Source organism: Cotesia typhae, unplaced genomic scaffold, assembly GCF_013202065.1.
Source record: "Cotesia typhae breed Kobodo isofemale line unplaced genomic scaffold, CoteBio_Ctyphae contig_30, whole genome shotgun sequence".
Lineage (NCBI taxonomy): Eukaryota > Metazoa > Arthropoda > Insecta > Hymenoptera > Braconidae > Cotesia > Cotesia typhae.
In genome coordinates, this window is record NW_027423739.1 from 103,297 (window position 1) to 120,435 (window position 17,139).

Consider the following 17,139-nt stretch of genomic DNA (forward strand, 5'->3'; position numbering starts at 1 on the left):
GGGAAATAAAATTTAGTAAAATTTTACGGTTTAAAATGGATTAAATAAAATAGTTGAATTAAATGAAAACAACTTACACAATAATTAAAGTTACTCAAATATCGGAATTAAATTAACTTTGACTAAAATAAATGGATTAAAATTTATTTAATAATTTCTCGGATTTGGAAAATAGGATTAATTCAAGATACAAAGAATTCTTGAAATTAAATGATTATCGTTGTAATATTAAAAACACGGCAGTAATTTAGTAATTAGGAAATAGGGAAATTATAATTAGGAATTTAGGAACGATAATTAGGAAATAAGAATGGAATTATTTTATTAATAGGAAATCATTCATTGTATTTTGTAATTATGGAATTTATAATTTGGTATGGTTGTGTGTGCGTAAAGAGTCTACTTCGGTTTCATGATATACTCCTCTGGCTTCGGGGTAGATCTCTTAGAGTAACGTGAGGGTCCGTGGGATAGCGTGCGCTGTGTGGACAGCGTGTGTAGTAACGTGAGGGTCCAGCACAGTGACGTGGGGTTCGAGGGACCGCGTGAACGAATTTCTGTGTTTAAGTTTTGATTCCTTTCAGCAATCTCTCACGACCCTGACCTATACTCCATGTTCTGGCCCAGTTCTGGATACTGAGTCCAAAAATCCAGTGGCGCCCTTAAATAAATAAAAGGGGCAACCAACGAGCAAAAGACATCCCGTTTCAAAATAATACTTTATTAATAAATATTTTCTTTGCGGCTTTATGACTAAGATTAACAAGATTTGTAACTTCTTGTCTTCCACGTGCAGGGAGGTGGAACTATTTCCAGCTGCATATTTTGGCCTTAGGAGTCATGGTCTGGCCTTCGTCCAAAGTTGTATTTGCCTTGGAACGGAAAATCGCTTTGGGTACTCGTTTGTTTTCGACTCTTGGACTGTTTGGGCTCTCGTAATTGCTCTTGCAGGTAACTGATCTTTTCTGACAATGAAATAGCTTGTAACCAGAGTACTTAGCCTGGTCCAATTGGTTACCATTTTACTCCTTGAAGAGGGTGCCACTGAGATTTCGACACGGCGTCCTAGAATCCTGGGAAGCTCGAGAGGGGAAAGGTCGGATCGAGAGAAGTCCGAGAGGGCCGTAAATAAACTGAGAAAATTTATTAATAACAATTAAATTATCTATTCAATTATATAATCATTTAAAATTAATAATTGACAAATCTATAGCTCTTCTAAAAATCTAATTCTTCTAAAAATCAACTTAGAAATGAACTTAATTGTGAAAATCTTCAACTTAATCTTTACAGGCCACTTGCCAGAAAATCTTACTACCTAAATATTACCTCGTCAACCTGACAAACTACCCTACCATGTCATAAATTTTACCTTGTCAACCTGATGGACTTCCATATTAAACATCATTCCTGACTGCATGCCCGACCCGGATTAAGTATGATTTTATGTATTTCAATTTACTGAATTGGAATTTGAACGATAATTTGCCCGCTGAGTTGTCAAAATTTGAAAAAATTTCGAAAAACCCAAAAAATTTCACTAAACCATGAAAAATCGAAATCATCGAGATGAAAACATTTTTTTGGATTCAGATTGAGTATGATTTTTTTGTATTTTGTTCCACTGAATTTAAATCTGAAATCTTGTCCCATGTTACGTTCTCGTAAATTTCCAATTTATTTAAAATTTTATAAATTTATTTTACAAATTAATAAATAATTATTTAAATCATTTAATTATTATCCGAGGTATTTCGTAACGGAAATACCTCGAGATAACAGATTTCTAGAATGTCAACGCAGCCCAGTAGACTAAACAGTCTACGTTGTGGGATTTGGACTGCGTTGATGTTCTCATAGGGTAACCTGAGATGCAACGTTGCTAAAATTCATTATAAAACTCATTGTAATTATTATTGTATGATACATTCTGTCTCCAGACTTCCTCTGGAACAGTCAGTCCGAGGACTTAGCAGAGGAGCAATCTCTGCTGGTCCGAGGCTGAGCCTGCTAATCCTTTATTAATAAATACTTAGTTAATTGTCAATCAATTAAAATGGGTACTTATTAAAACCTTCACCCAGGGTTGAGAGCGCTTATCAGCGTTCCACCCTGGTTCCTTTACCTAGAGCGCTAGCCAGCGTTCAGGCACTCTATTCATTACCTACCTGTAGACAGGTAAAATTAAAAAGTTAAAATATTAAAATATATATTTTATAAATTAAAAATAAAATTATTATATTATAAAATAAAGTAGTTCGCGGAGGAATCAGTGACATGACCCACCTGGAGTCTATTGACATCCTAACGAGGTCAAAATCTGGACTTAAATAAATTATTTAAATTTAAAACAATTACCCCAAAAATTTGGGAACATAACACCCATTATGTTTTAAGATTGAAAAAAATCTCAAAAAACCAAAAAAATCGGGAAAATTGCAGTTACAAATATAAGAAAAAAATCTATAAAACACGATTGTTAATGACTTGGGTGCATTTTGGGGCATTTTTATAGATGGAATATGATCTTAGAATTGAAAAATTGACAAAATTTCAAAATCTAATTTACTCGATACTTACCCTTCATCTCACTTATGTCTTGATGAAATAATTTTCCTTGTTCTTCGCTAGAGTCTTCAAGATTTTCAGGAAAGTGGTCAACGTGAAAATCCATGAAGTGTAATTTGATGTTTATTAAGCAACGTAAATCTTTGTAATTGGTCACCAATTCTTCTACTAACGTCCTGTAGTTTTCCCTTTTTTTATTTCCTAATTTTAAATCATTTCAAATTAGATTTCTCAATCAGGGTTAAGATGCAAATTCAGTGAAACAAAATACATGAAAGTCATACTCAATCTGAGTTTTAAAAAAATTTCATTTGGACAACATCAATTTTTCACGATTTATTGTAATTTTTTTGGATTTTTCGTTGTTTTTTTTTTTTTTTTTTTTTTTTTTTTTTTTTTTTTTAAAAATTATACTTGATTCGAATCTACAAAAATTTTTCCATTGTTATGACTGGAGTTTCTTGCCTTTTTTTGGGATTTTTTTAATTTTACTCAAAACTGGAGGGTGACTGGGCCAAACGGGTCTGAAATTCGGATTCAGCGGGTCGAAATACATGTCGGTAGGTCGGTCGGGTCCGAAGTATATACCACTTTTTTTTTTTTTTTGTGTGTGCCGGTGTAATTAAAAATCATCTCACATATATTAAATGCCTACAAGAAACAATATTTATAATACGAATTTTGTATTCAATTTTATTTTCAAACATTAATTGATAAAGTATTGTTGATTGAAACAACGAAAAAATTTTATAATAGATAAAAAATGATATTAAAATAAATTGTATAAATCGGCAAGACAGACAAAAACAGAATAACGCCACCTTTTATTTTTGTTGTGAGTTTCAACTATTTTAATCAGCTGATTCTCCCAGTTTGCTATCATATAGTCATAGTCGTGGTACATTTGTTATGTTAGAGTTATTGTGTGACTTCGTTATCGAAATCAATGGACTTGCCACAAAGTTAATGACAGCCGTTTACAATTAGCAGTCTACATTTGTAAAATAAACAAGACAGTATTTTATGACACGATGAATTACATATAAGTCATAAGACAGTTCAAATATTGTGCATTATTGAGTTAATACTATCATCACTGAACGAAAATATAACTTCTGTAATATATGTTAACTATTATATGAACTAATGGCAGACAATGAAATAGTAGAAGTTAATCCCCGAAGGTCAGTTATAATTTAATTACTTAATCTCTAATCATTTGTAAATACTGATTCTGTTTTTTAATTTTTTTTTTTTTTTTGGTTAAGTAAGCTCAACCATATATTTTCCAAATTCAATTATGTTACCACTAAATTTAAACTGTATTTCGGTATTAAACGCAATTTTTCAATTCCTTTACTTTTTTTACTATTGTTCTATTTTGAAACTTGGCAGTTCGCGAATAACAAGGAAATGTTGCACCATTTGACGTAAAGTAATCTAGAAAGAATTATACTATAATTGTTTTGACTGTTGACAAGTGATGAAAAATAAATTATTTGCTGAACGAATAATTGTAAGTAAACTATTTATACAAGTTCATTCTATCAATGAACTCCAATTGCGCATAAACATTTTTTCATCATCTTAAGATTAAATAACACGATTAAGCGTAAAAAAAATCTTATTGTCTATGATATGCAACAAAGTTAATCTGAGTTTAACATAATATTCATTTTCAAATATTACTGAAAAAACAAAAAAAAATTTATTAGATCATAAGACAATGTAACAAAAATAAAAAATTGTAATATCTATCTGCAATGTTTTCATTACTTCCATTTTATTTTTCAATCAAGAATTGATAAATATTCTTTATCTTACAATACATTTCTTAACAAGCGAGATAAAATAAATATAAGTTTTCTTTGTTTCAGACTTATTCAATTTTTAAAAGAGAATTTTTTTGAAATAATTATAGGAAACATTTCAAATATTCGATTTTAGTAGAAACAATTATTTAAATTAAATAATAATTCTAAAATGAATTTTCCATCACTTATTAAAAATACATCATCTCTAAGTAAAGGGAACTTTTGCGACAATCGAAAAATATCATTGAATAATGTTTAATAAATTTTGAAATTTTTATTTATGTTCTTTAACATAAATCTCGATTTACGTAACTCATTCAATGAATTTTATTATTTTTAAATTATATTCGTTTAACTGACTAAAAAACAATGAACCAATTTTTTCCTAATATTAATTTCTAATTACTTTATTTTATAAACGTTGGCAATTAATTTAAATATTTTCAGTTGGATCTGGGATTGGCTCAGCTGGTCAGGGAATTCTGCTACAATGTTGAAAGCAGCTGAAAAAAAAATACTTTCACGTAATCAAATTTTATTTAATAATAAATTATTTAAAGTTAAAATCAAATAAAATTTTAAATAATATGCTGCATTAAAACACTAAAACAAAAGTTGTTTCTTTTCAGATTTAAAAAGTGCTTACCGAGGACTGTACGTTGACATTGGAGCTAGTGTTGGTACAACAGATAAAATTTGGATGATTTCACTCAACGAACAATCTTCTAAAACCCCTATTGTACTTCTTCATGGGTTAGGAGCTGGAGTAGCGCTATGGTGTCTTAATCTTGATAGCCTTTCACAAGATAGACCAGTTTATGCAATAGATCTTTTAGGTATATTCATAATTACTTTATTAAATTTTATTAAATATTGTATCAGGTCAACATACGATTAAATTAAATTGTAGAATCTCAATGTGATGCATGAATAAAACTCTTCATTTTAAATAGATAATAAACATAACTTCAATTCTAAAAATCGCAAATTGACATATGGCTATTGAGTATATAAGTTCTGTTCATGATGAGTGTTATGCCATGAGGGGTAAGCCATTGAAAAAGTTTTAAAATAATAGAAGCTATGATAAAATGTTAAAGTTCACATCATAACGATGTTACTAACGTTACAAACAATTACTGTATTTTCATTTCGAATTTATATTTATTATCTACTTAGAATAAATTAAATCCGATTTATACCCAGTGAAGCGGACGTGAATCAGCTAATATTAATATAAATTAGAACTTTATTTTTAACGAAATTTTTAATTCTTATTTTTGTTTTATAGGATTCGGAAGAAGTAGTCGACCAAATTTTAGTAACGAGGCACTAAAAGCTGAAACTCAACTAGTACGCTCAGTTGAAGAATGGAGAAGAGAAATGGAGTTAGATAAATTTGTTTTATTAGGACATTCTATGGGTGGTTTCCTCGCTGCTTCGTATGCAATACAATATCCAAATCGAGTACAACATCTTATTCTTGCTGATCCTTGGGGATTTCCAAAAAAACCAACCGATGCACACACGAGATACAATATACCTTTTTGGGTAAAAGCTATTGCGTTTATGGTGCAACCTCTCAATCCTCTGTGGGCAGTCCGATTTGCTGGTCCTTTTGGTAAAATTTTGCTAATAAATTTTCTACCATTTATCCCTAGCTGTATTTAATAATTTTTTTTTATCGAATTTCAAGGTCAGTGGCTTATAGAAACTACACGGCCAGACATTGTAAAAAAATATGTTCCAGTTCTTAAAGATGACGCAAATACAATTTTTCAGTATCTTCATCAGTGTAACACTCAAACACCCTCGTAGGTGAATTTTAGTATTTTTAATCTTGTTTCGTTTGAATATTTTTCTGTGAAAAATTATTTTATGTTGTCAAACTATAGCGGTGAAAGTGCATTTCATGCAATGATGGAAGGTTTCGGTTGGGCAAAAAATCCTATGATCAACCGAATTCATCTAATAGATGATGAAGTACCGATAACAATGATTTATGGTAGTCGATCTTGGGTAGACAATTCTGCAGGAGAAGCAATTAGACAAAAACGGGAAAAGTCTTATGTAAATATTCAGGTAAAAATAATATTTATAACTCAACTTTATAATTGATAATTTTAAGTAGATAAAAAATGTAATTGTCGATAAATTGCTTTGCGCGCTTCCGTCAAAATGGTTTTTATCCACAATTTAATTAATTTTTACAAATTTTATTCATTAATATTTAACTGTTGCCATGATAACCGTTGCCAAAGTGATTATCACAGCAACGAAAAGCGACAACAATGAAAACGTCCTATCAACTTTTTAATAAAGGATACTTGATTTTCAAGAAATAAAGAAAATAATTTTTGACAGGTCATATCAGGTGCTGGTCATCATGTTTACGCCGATAAAAGTGAAATTTTCAACAAACATGTTCTTGAAGCATGTGAGTTGAGTGACAAAATACCTAAACTCACATCACAACATGTCAAACAGTCTTCAAAAATTTTTCCTCGAAAACTTGCTCCATTACCAATTGACTCCACAGATTCAAAATCCGAAAATGAAGATGACAGCCACGATGAAACATTACCAGGTGAAACATCAACTAATTTGGAACCTAAGAGAATTCGCCCGAAAACGACCTAACATAAAAATTTATATTTTTTTTATAGAATCATTTTTTTTTTTTTTTTTTTTTTTATTAATTAATATTAAGCCGACCAATATCGATCAGAATAATTATAATTATATTATGTTATTTGTATATTATCATTATTTATTCTCTTATCAAACGAAAATTGTATAAGAATTTTTCGTTTTTAAGTAACGTAATTGATTATACAAAGTAATGAATAAATCTAATTTGTTTACAAATCAGTTTGCATACATCTTACTTTTTACAAATTAATAAGATTTTTAATTAATTGGATACGATGCATAGTATTAGTTATTGCACTTTTTTTTACAATTGAACTAATCGGGCTTATTTTTATTATTTTCATATATTTACAAAAATATTTTGTACAAAGGAAATTAAACAAATATGGTCTGTTGATTGAATTTTATAGTTTCCATATTTTTCAATTAAACAATTAAATCATTTAAAGAACTTTTAGACGACTTCATAATAAAATTTATCTATGACAGTAAACAGAGAGAATATTTGAAGAGAAAACAATGTTTCTTTTATTCACATTCAATAATTTAAAATAAGAATAAAATCATAATTATTAAATTAATGAGGAGAAAACCAGTAATGCATAAGAAATAGGAACTTACGTATTTAATGTAATTCTTTTTCACTGGTATCATCGAAGCTATCAAAATTGATGTATTCACTATCATCAACTTGATCCTCTTCTGTATTCTCGTGATAATTAATATCATCTCCATCATAAGGATCCAAATTTAATTTTTTTGAGCGTTTTTCTTCAACACGTCTTTTTATTAAGAAATCATTAAAAGCTTGAATTTCTTCCTCCGTACGTAGTGTTTGAATACTAGATGGATTAAATGTATATACTTTTTCGGGTTTATCAGTTGTTATATTTTCTAGCCTATTCTTTATTGCGTCTTTACTTTTATTTAGTGATTGCTTTATCTAAACAATAAAAATGAAAAAATATTGGCTTCAATTCACATTTTGTATAATGAAAAGCTTTGCTATTGCGAAGTATACTTAAATTATTATTGACATTATGAGGATTATATTGTAGATTAAGATACGTTTACGTGAAAGTTTTTAAATTCGAAAATCAAAAGATGTTGAATCATTCAATAAAAGAAATTAAAGTAATAACGAGAAGCATCAAATAAACAAGTTAATGCAAAGATTGCATCACATAAAATGTATCACATAAACTACTCACAAAAATTAAATAACAAGAAAAAAATCCAAATTTTTGGGGGTTTTTTAACAAACTGTAACTTAAAGAAAAATAGTCGTGCAGCAAATAAAAAAAAAAGCAAATTGTAGCTCGAAGTGTCTAAATTTTGGATCTGGGTTCCAAAATTTTTTTCTCGAGTAATCTCAAGAAAACCACTGAGAAAAAAATTTTCGAAATGGTTCTTCTTTTTAGTCTACGGATTTGAAAAAAATTTTTTTCAACTTAACCTCTATACAGGCCGGATAACTTTATTCAGCTTCAATTGGTTTTTTTAAAGACCTTGATACAAGCTTTTCTCGCTGAAATATCAGTGTTTGAAACAAAAAAGATCATTTTGTTTTTAATTATTAATATCTCAGCAACCAATAATCGCACAGAGAATTCGAGGTAAGTTTCGAAAACTTAAATAAATTCTGTACAAGGATTAGCTATTAATTTTTTGAAAAAAAAAATATTCTTTTCAATTACTACATAAATTTGAAATAGCAACCAAAGAAGGGTTTTTCGTACTTTTTTGAAAAGTCAAACCCATAATCAAAAATATCGCGAAAACCATCGGTGCTAAGTTTAAAAAAAAATGTTATTTTTTTCTTTCCAAATTTAGCAAATCACTGACGCAAAATGGAGAGAAAAATGAAAAAAAAAATTTAGATTTTTTTTCTTGCTCCCTTAATTTTTGTAAGAAATGTACTTTAGAATAAAGTTTAAATCAAAATGTCCCAAAATTTATTTTGAAAAAATTCTTGAAAATAATCCTTTTAAATTTCATGTTTACAAAATTGAACTTTCAAATCTTGATAACAAAAACTAAATCAATACTTGCCTGAGTCATGATAATTCCTTGATTTAAGCCAAGTACATCAGATCGCATCGGTGGTAAGTCTACATCATACATTTCGTCATAGCAGATTTCATCGCCAACATTTTCTTCATAACTATTTATATTAGAACTATCAATTTTCAAGATTTTTTCACGAACTTCATCAGATAATTTGGTAAATAATGACAATTCAGGTGTAGGAGTTATACGTATAGTTCGTACATAATCTTCACCATAGTCAGCATCCTCAAATACTTTTTCAAGCTGAGCCATAATTGTTCTTTGTTTATCTCTGACAAATTTTATTGGAGGAACAACACCAATAATTTTTAACTGAGATAGTTCGTGTCGTAATTTGAATGCTGTTCCATTTAATATGTCAGTTATTTGATCTACATTACCTGTATTATACGAATACCATAGTACTCTTACTATTTGAAAATCATTGGATATTTTTACTTGAGTAATTTCAATTCCAAGTCCTACTACATCTGCTGCTACTTCTCCAGTAGTCATTATATCTGTTATGTATTTCATAAAAAGTTTATTTAAAACTTTTACTCGTCGAGTGACATGTGGGCTCACTAGTTTTTGCGCGGAGCTAGGAAATGATGAAGCTATTTTTTCACTTTTCTCAGGATACCATTTTCTAGAAAATTTTTAACAATGATTAAAGTTTTAAAAAATTTTTTAACATTTTTCAATAACTTAACGGTTAAAATTTTAAAATATTTAGTATGTTATTCAACCTACCTTTTTGGTAATTCATTGGAAACTATTTTTCTCATGAATTTACCTTCTCTACTGGCATAATTAAATGCTTTATTATTAACAGCAGTCCCATGAATATATCGATGAACACAACAGTAGCTCATTCGCGTAATGTTCCTGTACATCAATGGCATTTTTACTTTGATTTTTGTACAGTAAAAATGCTATTGTTTCCCAATGATTTTCTAGAAAATAAATAATAATACATTGAGATGATTTTTCATAATTCTTGGTTTTATTCATCCAAGTTCATGAGATACCACATGAAAATGCAATTTTTTTTTCAAAAGATCAGAAAAATCCTAAATTTTTCAATCAACCAGAATGTTTTAAAATATTTCAAGAGATTTGGATAAATTAAAAATTTTATAGAATAACTCCAAGTATTTTGAATGTTACTGGAAGCTTAAGAAAATATTGAAAATGTTCAGGAAATTTCTGGAAAAAATTCAACTCCTAAAAAATTATCAATGTCAGTTTCGTAACGAAAAAAAAATTATGCATACTTAACTACGAAAATCGAAAATAGCATATGAAAAAAAAAAACAGTCGAGTAAAAATATTTTTTTTTTATAATGTGATTTTTCATATTAAAAAAAAAAAATTGTTATTGCTATTATTGTAAACCTTGTCTGCTATTTTCAATATTTTATTATGATAAGTCAATCACAAATGAGTAACGAGTAAAGTTACTTCAAGTTACTGAACATTTTATGATAAAGAAAAATTGAATTTAATTCAGTTAGTTTGTAATTTATGTAATTTAGCATTAAATTTATAAGTAATTTTTACAATCATACATACGTTTGAAATTAAACTTTTGAATAAACTTACTCATATAATTTTAAAAAGCCTGAATGTAAGCATGCAATTTTATGGAGACTAAAATCAACTAAAATATCATTTATCATTTGTTTATTTTTGTTCCCATGCGACAAAATAATACTTCTAATAAAGGCAAATCGCGGCCATCTTTATAAAAGTATAATCGCTGTTTAAGCCCGTAAATCTTTTTTTGCCCGGGAAAATTCAAATAAAAAAAACTCAGCAGCCGCAATGAAAGTAGATTTTTCAAAGTAACAAAAAACTTATAGGATTTATAAAATGAATGCAATAGTTAAGTTTCATCAAATACTCATAGAATAGTAGGTAATTTTATGTCTAGGAGGATGGAGTTACATGAAAATTGAAGCTTATTTTACGAGCTTTCAAATTCAATTTGTAGAAATTCGATAAGTTATTGCATTAAAAAGTTATTTCAAGAAGAATCTTCAAAAATTTGGCTCATCTTCAAACTTGACTTCAAGAATTTATTTTGACGCTAAAGCGTCGTGATAAGCCGCGTCATATCGTATAATATATAGGTTCTATGTCTTTTTTTAATTTTTTTATCAATGTCAAGGTAGCAGTAACGAATAATGTTTCAAATTTGGAATTCATAATGAAAAATTACGTCCTTAATATACTCTCAAAAGTTAAGAAGCGAAAAAAATTTCCAAATAGCATGTCTATCCAGTTTTCATTTTTTTTTTAACTCTGATAGGACTATTTTTTGCCGAGATGTCGGAATTTAAATATAAAAATATCTTTTTGTCTGCAACTACTGATATTTCAACAATCTATTTAAACAGTAAATCGGTATTTAAGTATGACTGTGTTTTTTTTTTTTTTTTTTTTTTTATGATTTTTCATTATTAATTTGAATTTTCCCAGGTAAAAACAATGTCGGGGCGCTCCTCGCGTTCCTAGGTGCCAGGGTGTGGGGAAAGGGATTTACCAACACACTATAGCTTCATGCCAATTATGTATATTACAGCAAAAGTATTAATTTACACAGTGACCACAGTGTTAAACTTACATAAAAGAGAAAACTTCAAATAAAACGGAGCAGAAGGGAGATTCTCGGTGTCAGATTGTCAGGTAATGACATGTTGTTGTCGTCAAGTTCTCTATAAATTATTTTACATGTGTCATAACATAAAATAAAAACAATTGACCAAATATTTAAGCAATAATTAAATAAGAATATACGTAACAAAGCTATGACACTTTAACTTCAACTTCGATATTATTTAGTCAAGATAGTAAGGTTGACATTATTCAGGATCAAATATAGCCACAAAACATGGGAGCAAGTAAAAGTCAATTTTCTGAAGAAGAATTACAAGATTATCAGGTGAATTCATATTAATTATTTATTTTTTTAAATGTGAGAAAGTTTAAGTAGGTTCTTCAATTTTAACAAAACAAAAATGAAGTTAATTTACACAACTTAAGTACAGAATAGAGACATTTTCATCTCATATAATTTCTATTATCGTTCAGGAATTTAATAAATTGGTCTGATTTATTAATTTATTTATTTTTCTAGTTATTACAATATTATTCCAGATAATAAGAAATTTTATTTATAATTAACATGATAATTCGAAGTATATCTTAAATATTTTTCCTAAACGAAGTCTTCTTTGTTTCTAGGATCTGACATATTTTACGAAAAAGGAAGTTTTATAGTAAGTATTTTGTCGTTATAAACCTTTTTTTTTTTTTAATAAAAACTAAATTTTAATCAAATTTGCTTCAAGTGCTCATCAAAAATTCAAGGCTCTTGCACCGGAAAAAGTTGGTCACAATAGAAACGCGAAGTTACCTATGTCAAAAATTCTCAGATATTCTGAATTACGAGTAAATCCATTTGGAGACCGAATTTGTAAAGTTTTCAGCTCAAGCCAAGATGGCGATTGCACTTTTGAAGATTTTTTAGATATGATGTCAGTATTTAGTGATGCTGCTCCAAAAGCAGTCAAAGCAGAACATGCCTTTCGTATTTTTGGTAAATATCAAATAGATTCTGCAATTTCAGTTTAACTTCATAATTTTATTTTTATTGTTTTTTTTCTGACACTTCTAGACTTTGATGGAGATGATATGCTAGGAATGGGTGATTTAAGACAAGTAATTGATAGATTAACAGCTCCACAAAGATTGAGCGAACATGACATGCAGCGTCTGCTTCAATATCTATTAGATGAAGCTGATCTTGACGATGATGGAGCTTTAAGCTTTGCTGAATTTGAACACATAATTGAAAAAAGCAGTGATTTTTCGAAGTAAATTTTATTATTTATATTTTATTAGTTAATATCAGGCTTGGCGATTCTTTGAAAGTGGTGATCACATTATTTTATCCATAAAGTCAACGACTAAATTTTTTTCTAGCACTTACTTATTTTTACCTAATACCATGAAAAATGAAATAATTTTGAAAAAAATTAAGAATTTCAACTTTTCAATTAAAAAAAAAAAAATGTCGGTCGATACTGGATAATTAATGCTAACTTCGTCCTGTTTAAGTCTTTTTCTTTTTTAAAATTGTTTACATATATGAAGTACAAAAGAAAATAGTAGAAATCGCTGCAATTATTTGGATAAATTTTATTAAACTTATCTTTGATTTTTGTTTTAAATGCATCGTCAAAACAATAAAAAAAATATACAAAAATGTCTATTTTACGATTTACAGTCAAAAGTAGAATCATACCACTACCAAATAATTACTTCAAGCTTTCATTTTATTACGCCTTTAATTATTGAAATCAATATTTTTTAATTTTTCAGAACCTTTAGGATTAATCTTTGAGACAAAAATTTATAAACATACTACGAAGATGACAGAACATGTGTATGGAATGATAAATATTATAATTTATCATAACCCCCAATTAATCTTAGCTTTCTCAATGAACATATTCGATAATTTTAGAATATACTCCAATAAGACTGATCGATTATTTATATATATATATATATATATATATATATATATATATATATATATATATATATATATATATATATATATATATATATATATATATTTTTTTTTCAATTTTATGTATTTTCTTTTAAAATCATTAATTTAAACACGCTTGTGATTTCTGTTTTTGTCAAAAAAAATGTTTCCACTATATTATGGTACAGTTCAGATACAAAGCATTCTATGTGCTCTCAGTCTAATTTAATACATAGCACCGTCTCTAAAAAAATCCTAGTTTTGTCTCGGATTTTCTATGTCACTCACAAAATCGAGAAAAAACAACCTGTGACATCACAAAGAGCGTACACCACTAATTTACTAAGTTAGCTATACTTCATCTATTCTCAGTTCATATAACACACATACTTTGTAAAAAAGTGAGCTTTTTTATAAAAATATTCAACCATTAATAATAAATTACTTATTAAATAATATGTAAGTTCGGAGACACGAATCTTAGAAATTTTATTTCTTGTGAGCAAACGTTGAATATTTTTAAAATTTATTTATGCCAATAAAAATTATTTTTCATTGTTAATTTAATAAAATTAAATTTTAAAAAAATATTCTCAATCTATTTTAATCACATAAAAAACTAAAAAAAAAAAAAAAGAACGTTCGAGGTAATTGTCTAAAAGATAGAAAGACGGGTTAATACATTACTAAGAAAATATGAATTTATTTTGCATAATTTTTTCGCAATCGTCTTTGCATTAGATATATATTTTCGCAGTGTTAGGTCCCTTGCTTATGTATATGTATTAACGTCCCCTCCTCCCAGCAAACGGGATCGAATTGCGTCGGATTCAACATCCTATCCGCTTTAGCACGATTCAATACAGTTTCTGAACTCACTGTTTTTCAATCTGTTTGAATACGATCCAACCCGATATAGTCTAGTCGAGAAGTGAATTTTCTGCTAAAAATACTTACAATGCTCTTAAAAATATGGCCAATAGTGCATTAGATTCAGGATTAAATTTTGAGAAATTAGGATTTTTTTAATTTATCCGTCATTAAAAATTTCATTTGTTATAAACAAAAAACGAAGAGAAAAAAGGGAGTCTCCGTTTTGTAGCTATAACTTAAAAAATATTAAAGATATCTGAAATCTGAAAAGAGGAGAAAATTTTAGTGAAAGAAGTCTTGACTCCCAAAGTTGTAGCTCCATTATTCATAATTTTAATTTAACGTTGAAAATTGGGCTCCGCGCGGCCGTTTCGGTGCCTCGAGAGATCATTATTTATATATACTCCAAGACATTTAGTGGAATTTCCATAGGGTAATTCAACATTGTCAATAGTGATAAGAGGAAAGGAGATCCAGTCAATTTGTTTTAATTTACTATTTATTCCATTATTCATTGCTTTTGTTTTCTTTGAAACTAGTAAACTTCAGGCGCCATTGGTAGAGCTTATCCAGATCTTACTGTAATGCTCTTATATCATCCTCAGTCGTTATTTTTCGATATATCTTCATGTCGCCTACATACAAAAAATATTCAAATTTTAAATTATCTGCAATATCGTTGATAAATATATTAAAAAGAACCGGATCTAGCTAGATGCGAGCCTTGTGGAACTCCAGAGTTGACCTCATGTTCTTTAGAGTAGTAGCCATTGACCCTCACTTGGAGACTCCTTCCAGTTAAATAAGATTGGAACCAGTTCAAGACTTTACCAGTTACCCCGTAACATTTTAAGCCGTAAGATGGATGGCGGGGGAAGATGGTCGATCTTTACAAGCATCGAATGTCATAATTCTATGCTTGTATAGCTGCCTTTGAAGTATTTTTCTGGTTAATAGCCTACTATCAGACTTCTGATAGTTCAACTTCTCTACCAAAATATCGTGATTGACTGTATCAAACGCTTTACTGAAATCAGTATACAGTACGTGGACGCTGAACCCATGGTCCAGAGCATATATGTAATCAGTATAGATGTAGAGATTGGTTGTTGTAGACCTACCACTTATGAAACCATGCTGTCTTGTTGAAATAATATTTTTGAGAAACGATACTATCCTTGTTGCACTCGTGATGATAAAGCTAATTGCAATTTTATGTTTTTCTTCTAAACAAATGAGAATTTCGAAACAAACACTCTGATATTAAATAGATAATTACAAAATCTTTTACGTAGCAGAGCGTTTTTTTCAAAAATCTTCTTTGTTTAGAAGAGAAATGAAAAGCTGCAATCATAGGGACCGGCTCTTAAGCACCTCATCATAGCGTACTTCCAACTGAAATAGATTTGCATCGTAATTAGTAGGCAGCTTTTTTACCTGATTTACCGAGCTGTCATGTGTCCCAATGTATATACTTTTGAAATATGAAGCAAATAAATTGCTTACCTCATCATCAGTGTTGGCAGTATTTTCACTCCAATTCATCGTGCTTGATATATTTGAGTCCTTGCGTCCCTTGCTCTTCACAAAATTCCAGAACTGGGTGATGTCTTCATGGATTAGATTTTCCACGCGAGAGATATAGTTATTCTAACAGATGATGTTCAACCTCTTGCATTCTTGTCTTATATTCCGAAACTCCTTATACGTATAGTAGTTCCTATACTTTTTGTAATTCTTATGAATTTGTTTTTTTAATTTAATTTCTTCATGAGCTCTTTAGAGAACCAATATGGATATTCACTTCGATTATTAGTGTACACTGGGACATGCTCTGAAATGCCTAACTTTAGTTTCTCATAAAACCATAATAGCTTATCATCCACTGTTTTTATGTTACACAGTTCTAACTAGTTACTGTTTAAGAAAAAGTTGTTGAATGCAATATAGTTGGCTTTTTTAAATGAGTATTGAAGTTCCTTAAACAACTTTATACTGTCTGTGCCAGTATGAATTTGTTTTAGTTTCAAGTTCTTTGGTAATCCAGATATTAGAATTACTTGTAATTTTTTGCGTAATGAATGATACATGTTCATCAAGTAACTTTATCACATCACTCAGAAACAATATTAGTAAGTCAATAGGGTTGGAATTTTTTATAGTATCATTATCATAAATATTTAATATGTTCAATAATGAATCAGATAATATAGTGTGATCACTATTTTTAAAATTACTATAAATAATTGTTTTATCTGAAGGTTTTTGCCAAATTTACCAAATATTAACGAAATAGATAATCATGACCTGATATGAAAGACGAATCTAATTTGAAAAAGATATATACCTACATAGTTCGGATTCTGAGTCTAATATAATTACATCTAACCACAAACTTTTTGATCTACTGTGATAAGTACCATTAAAAAAACGCAATATAATGCAGATTCGAAAATAAATGAATTTAAATTAGATGCCCAAGTCGATTCTAACAAATTACAATTTAAATCTCCTGCTACAGTAGAATTTTTGTAATTAAATGAATATTTGGAGTATACATTAAATAATTTAAAAAGCGTGTGATTATTGGGACGCCGGTAGACACAAGATAATGAAAGG

General features: G+C 28.8%; 3 protein-coding genes across 5 annotated transcripts; 2 read left to right on the plus strand and 1 right to left on the minus strand.

Moving 5' to 3' along the window:
• The first annotated feature begins 3,522 nt into the window (after positions 1 to 3,522).
• On the plus strand, positions 3,523 to 7,249 carry Puml (pummelig). Of its 2 annotated transcripts, none has more exons than XM_074240745.1 (7): positions 3,523 to 3,752; positions 4,830 to 4,906; positions 5,012 to 5,218; positions 5,674 to 6,003; positions 6,079 to 6,196; positions 6,278 to 6,464; positions 6,747 to 7,249. In XM_074240745.1, the coding sequence occupies exons 1-7, from the start codon at positions 3,715 to 3,717 to the stop codon at positions 7,020 to 7,022; spliced, it is 1,233 nt and encodes a 410-aa protein (XP_074096846.1). In that variant the 5' UTR covers positions 3,523 to 3,714; the 3' UTR covers positions 7,023 to 7,249. The 2 variants fall into 2 exon arrangements, with proteins under 2 accessions (XP_074096846.1, XP_074096847.1); XM_074240746.1 differs by lacking the exon at positions 3,523 to 3,752 and adding an exon at positions 3,883 to 4,084.
• Positions 6,878 to 10,837, minus strand: LOC141526025 (uncharacterized). Of its 2 annotated transcripts, none has more exons than XM_074240747.1 (5): positions 10,689 to 10,837; positions 9,837 to 10,039; positions 9,087 to 9,732; positions 7,656 to 7,977; positions 6,878 to 7,018 (listed from the first exon to the last, which is right to left on the minus strand). In XM_074240747.1, exons 2-4 carry the CDS (start codon positions 9,986 to 9,988, stop codon positions 7,660 to 7,662), a joined length of 1,116 nt encoding a protein of 371 aa, XP_074096848.1. In that variant the 5' UTR covers positions 9,989 to 10,039; positions 10,689 to 10,837; the 3' UTR covers positions 6,878 to 7,018; positions 7,656 to 7,659. The 2 variants fall into 2 exon arrangements, with proteins under 2 accessions (XP_074096848.1, XP_074096849.1); XM_074240748.1 differs by having other exon boundaries at positions 10,659 to 10,796.
• An 850-nt stretch (positions 10,838 to 11,687) lies between these two features.
• LOC141525984 (calcium and integrin-binding protein 1) lies at positions 11,688 to 14,088 on the plus strand. Its single transcript, XM_074240694.1, has 5 exons — positions 11,688 to 12,030; positions 12,333 to 12,367; positions 12,440 to 12,687; positions 12,766 to 12,964; positions 13,473 to 14,088. Exons 1-5 carry the CDS (start codon positions 11,980 to 11,982, stop codon positions 13,492 to 13,494), a joined length of 555 nt encoding a protein of 184 aa, XP_074096795.1. The 5' UTR covers positions 11,688 to 11,979; the 3' UTR covers positions 13,495 to 14,088.
• Positions 14,089 to 17,139: the final 3,051 nt, after the last annotated feature.

Coding starts and splice junctions, on each gene's coding strand:
- Puml (XM_074240745.1), top strand. CDS start 3,715: ATGGCAGACAATGAAATAGTAGAAGTTAATCCCCGAAG. Junction 3,753..4,829: donor GTAGAAGTTAATCCCCGAAG/GTCAGTTATAAT, acceptor AAATATTTTCAG/TTGGATCTGGGATTGGCTCA. Junction 6,465..6,746: donor AGTCTTATGTAAATATTCAG/GTAAAAATAATA, acceptor AATTTTTGACAG/GTCATATCAGGTGCTGGTCA.
- LOC141526025 (XM_074240747.1), bottom strand. CDS start 9,988: ATGCCATTGATGTACAGGAACATTACGCGAATGAGCTACTGTTGTGTT. Junction 9,733..9,836: donor TCCAATGAATTACCAAAAAG/GTAGGTTGAATA, acceptor AAAATTTTCTAG/AAAATGGTATCCTGAGAAAA. Junction 7,978..9,086: donor AAGGAATTATCATGACTCAG/GCAAGTATTGAT, acceptor TTTATTGTTTAG/ATAAAGCAATCACTAAATAA.
- LOC141525984 (XM_074240694.1), top strand. CDS start 11,980: ATGGGAGCAAGTAAAAGTCAATTTTCTGAAGAAGAATTACAAGATTAT. Junction 12,688..12,765: donor ACATGCCTTTCGTATTTTTG/GTAAATATCAAA, acceptor TGACACTTCTAG/ACTTTGATGGAGATGATATG. Junction 12,965..13,472: donor AAAAGCAGTGATTTTTCGAA/GTAAATTTTATT, acceptor TTAATTTTTCAG/AACCTTTAGGATTAATCTTT.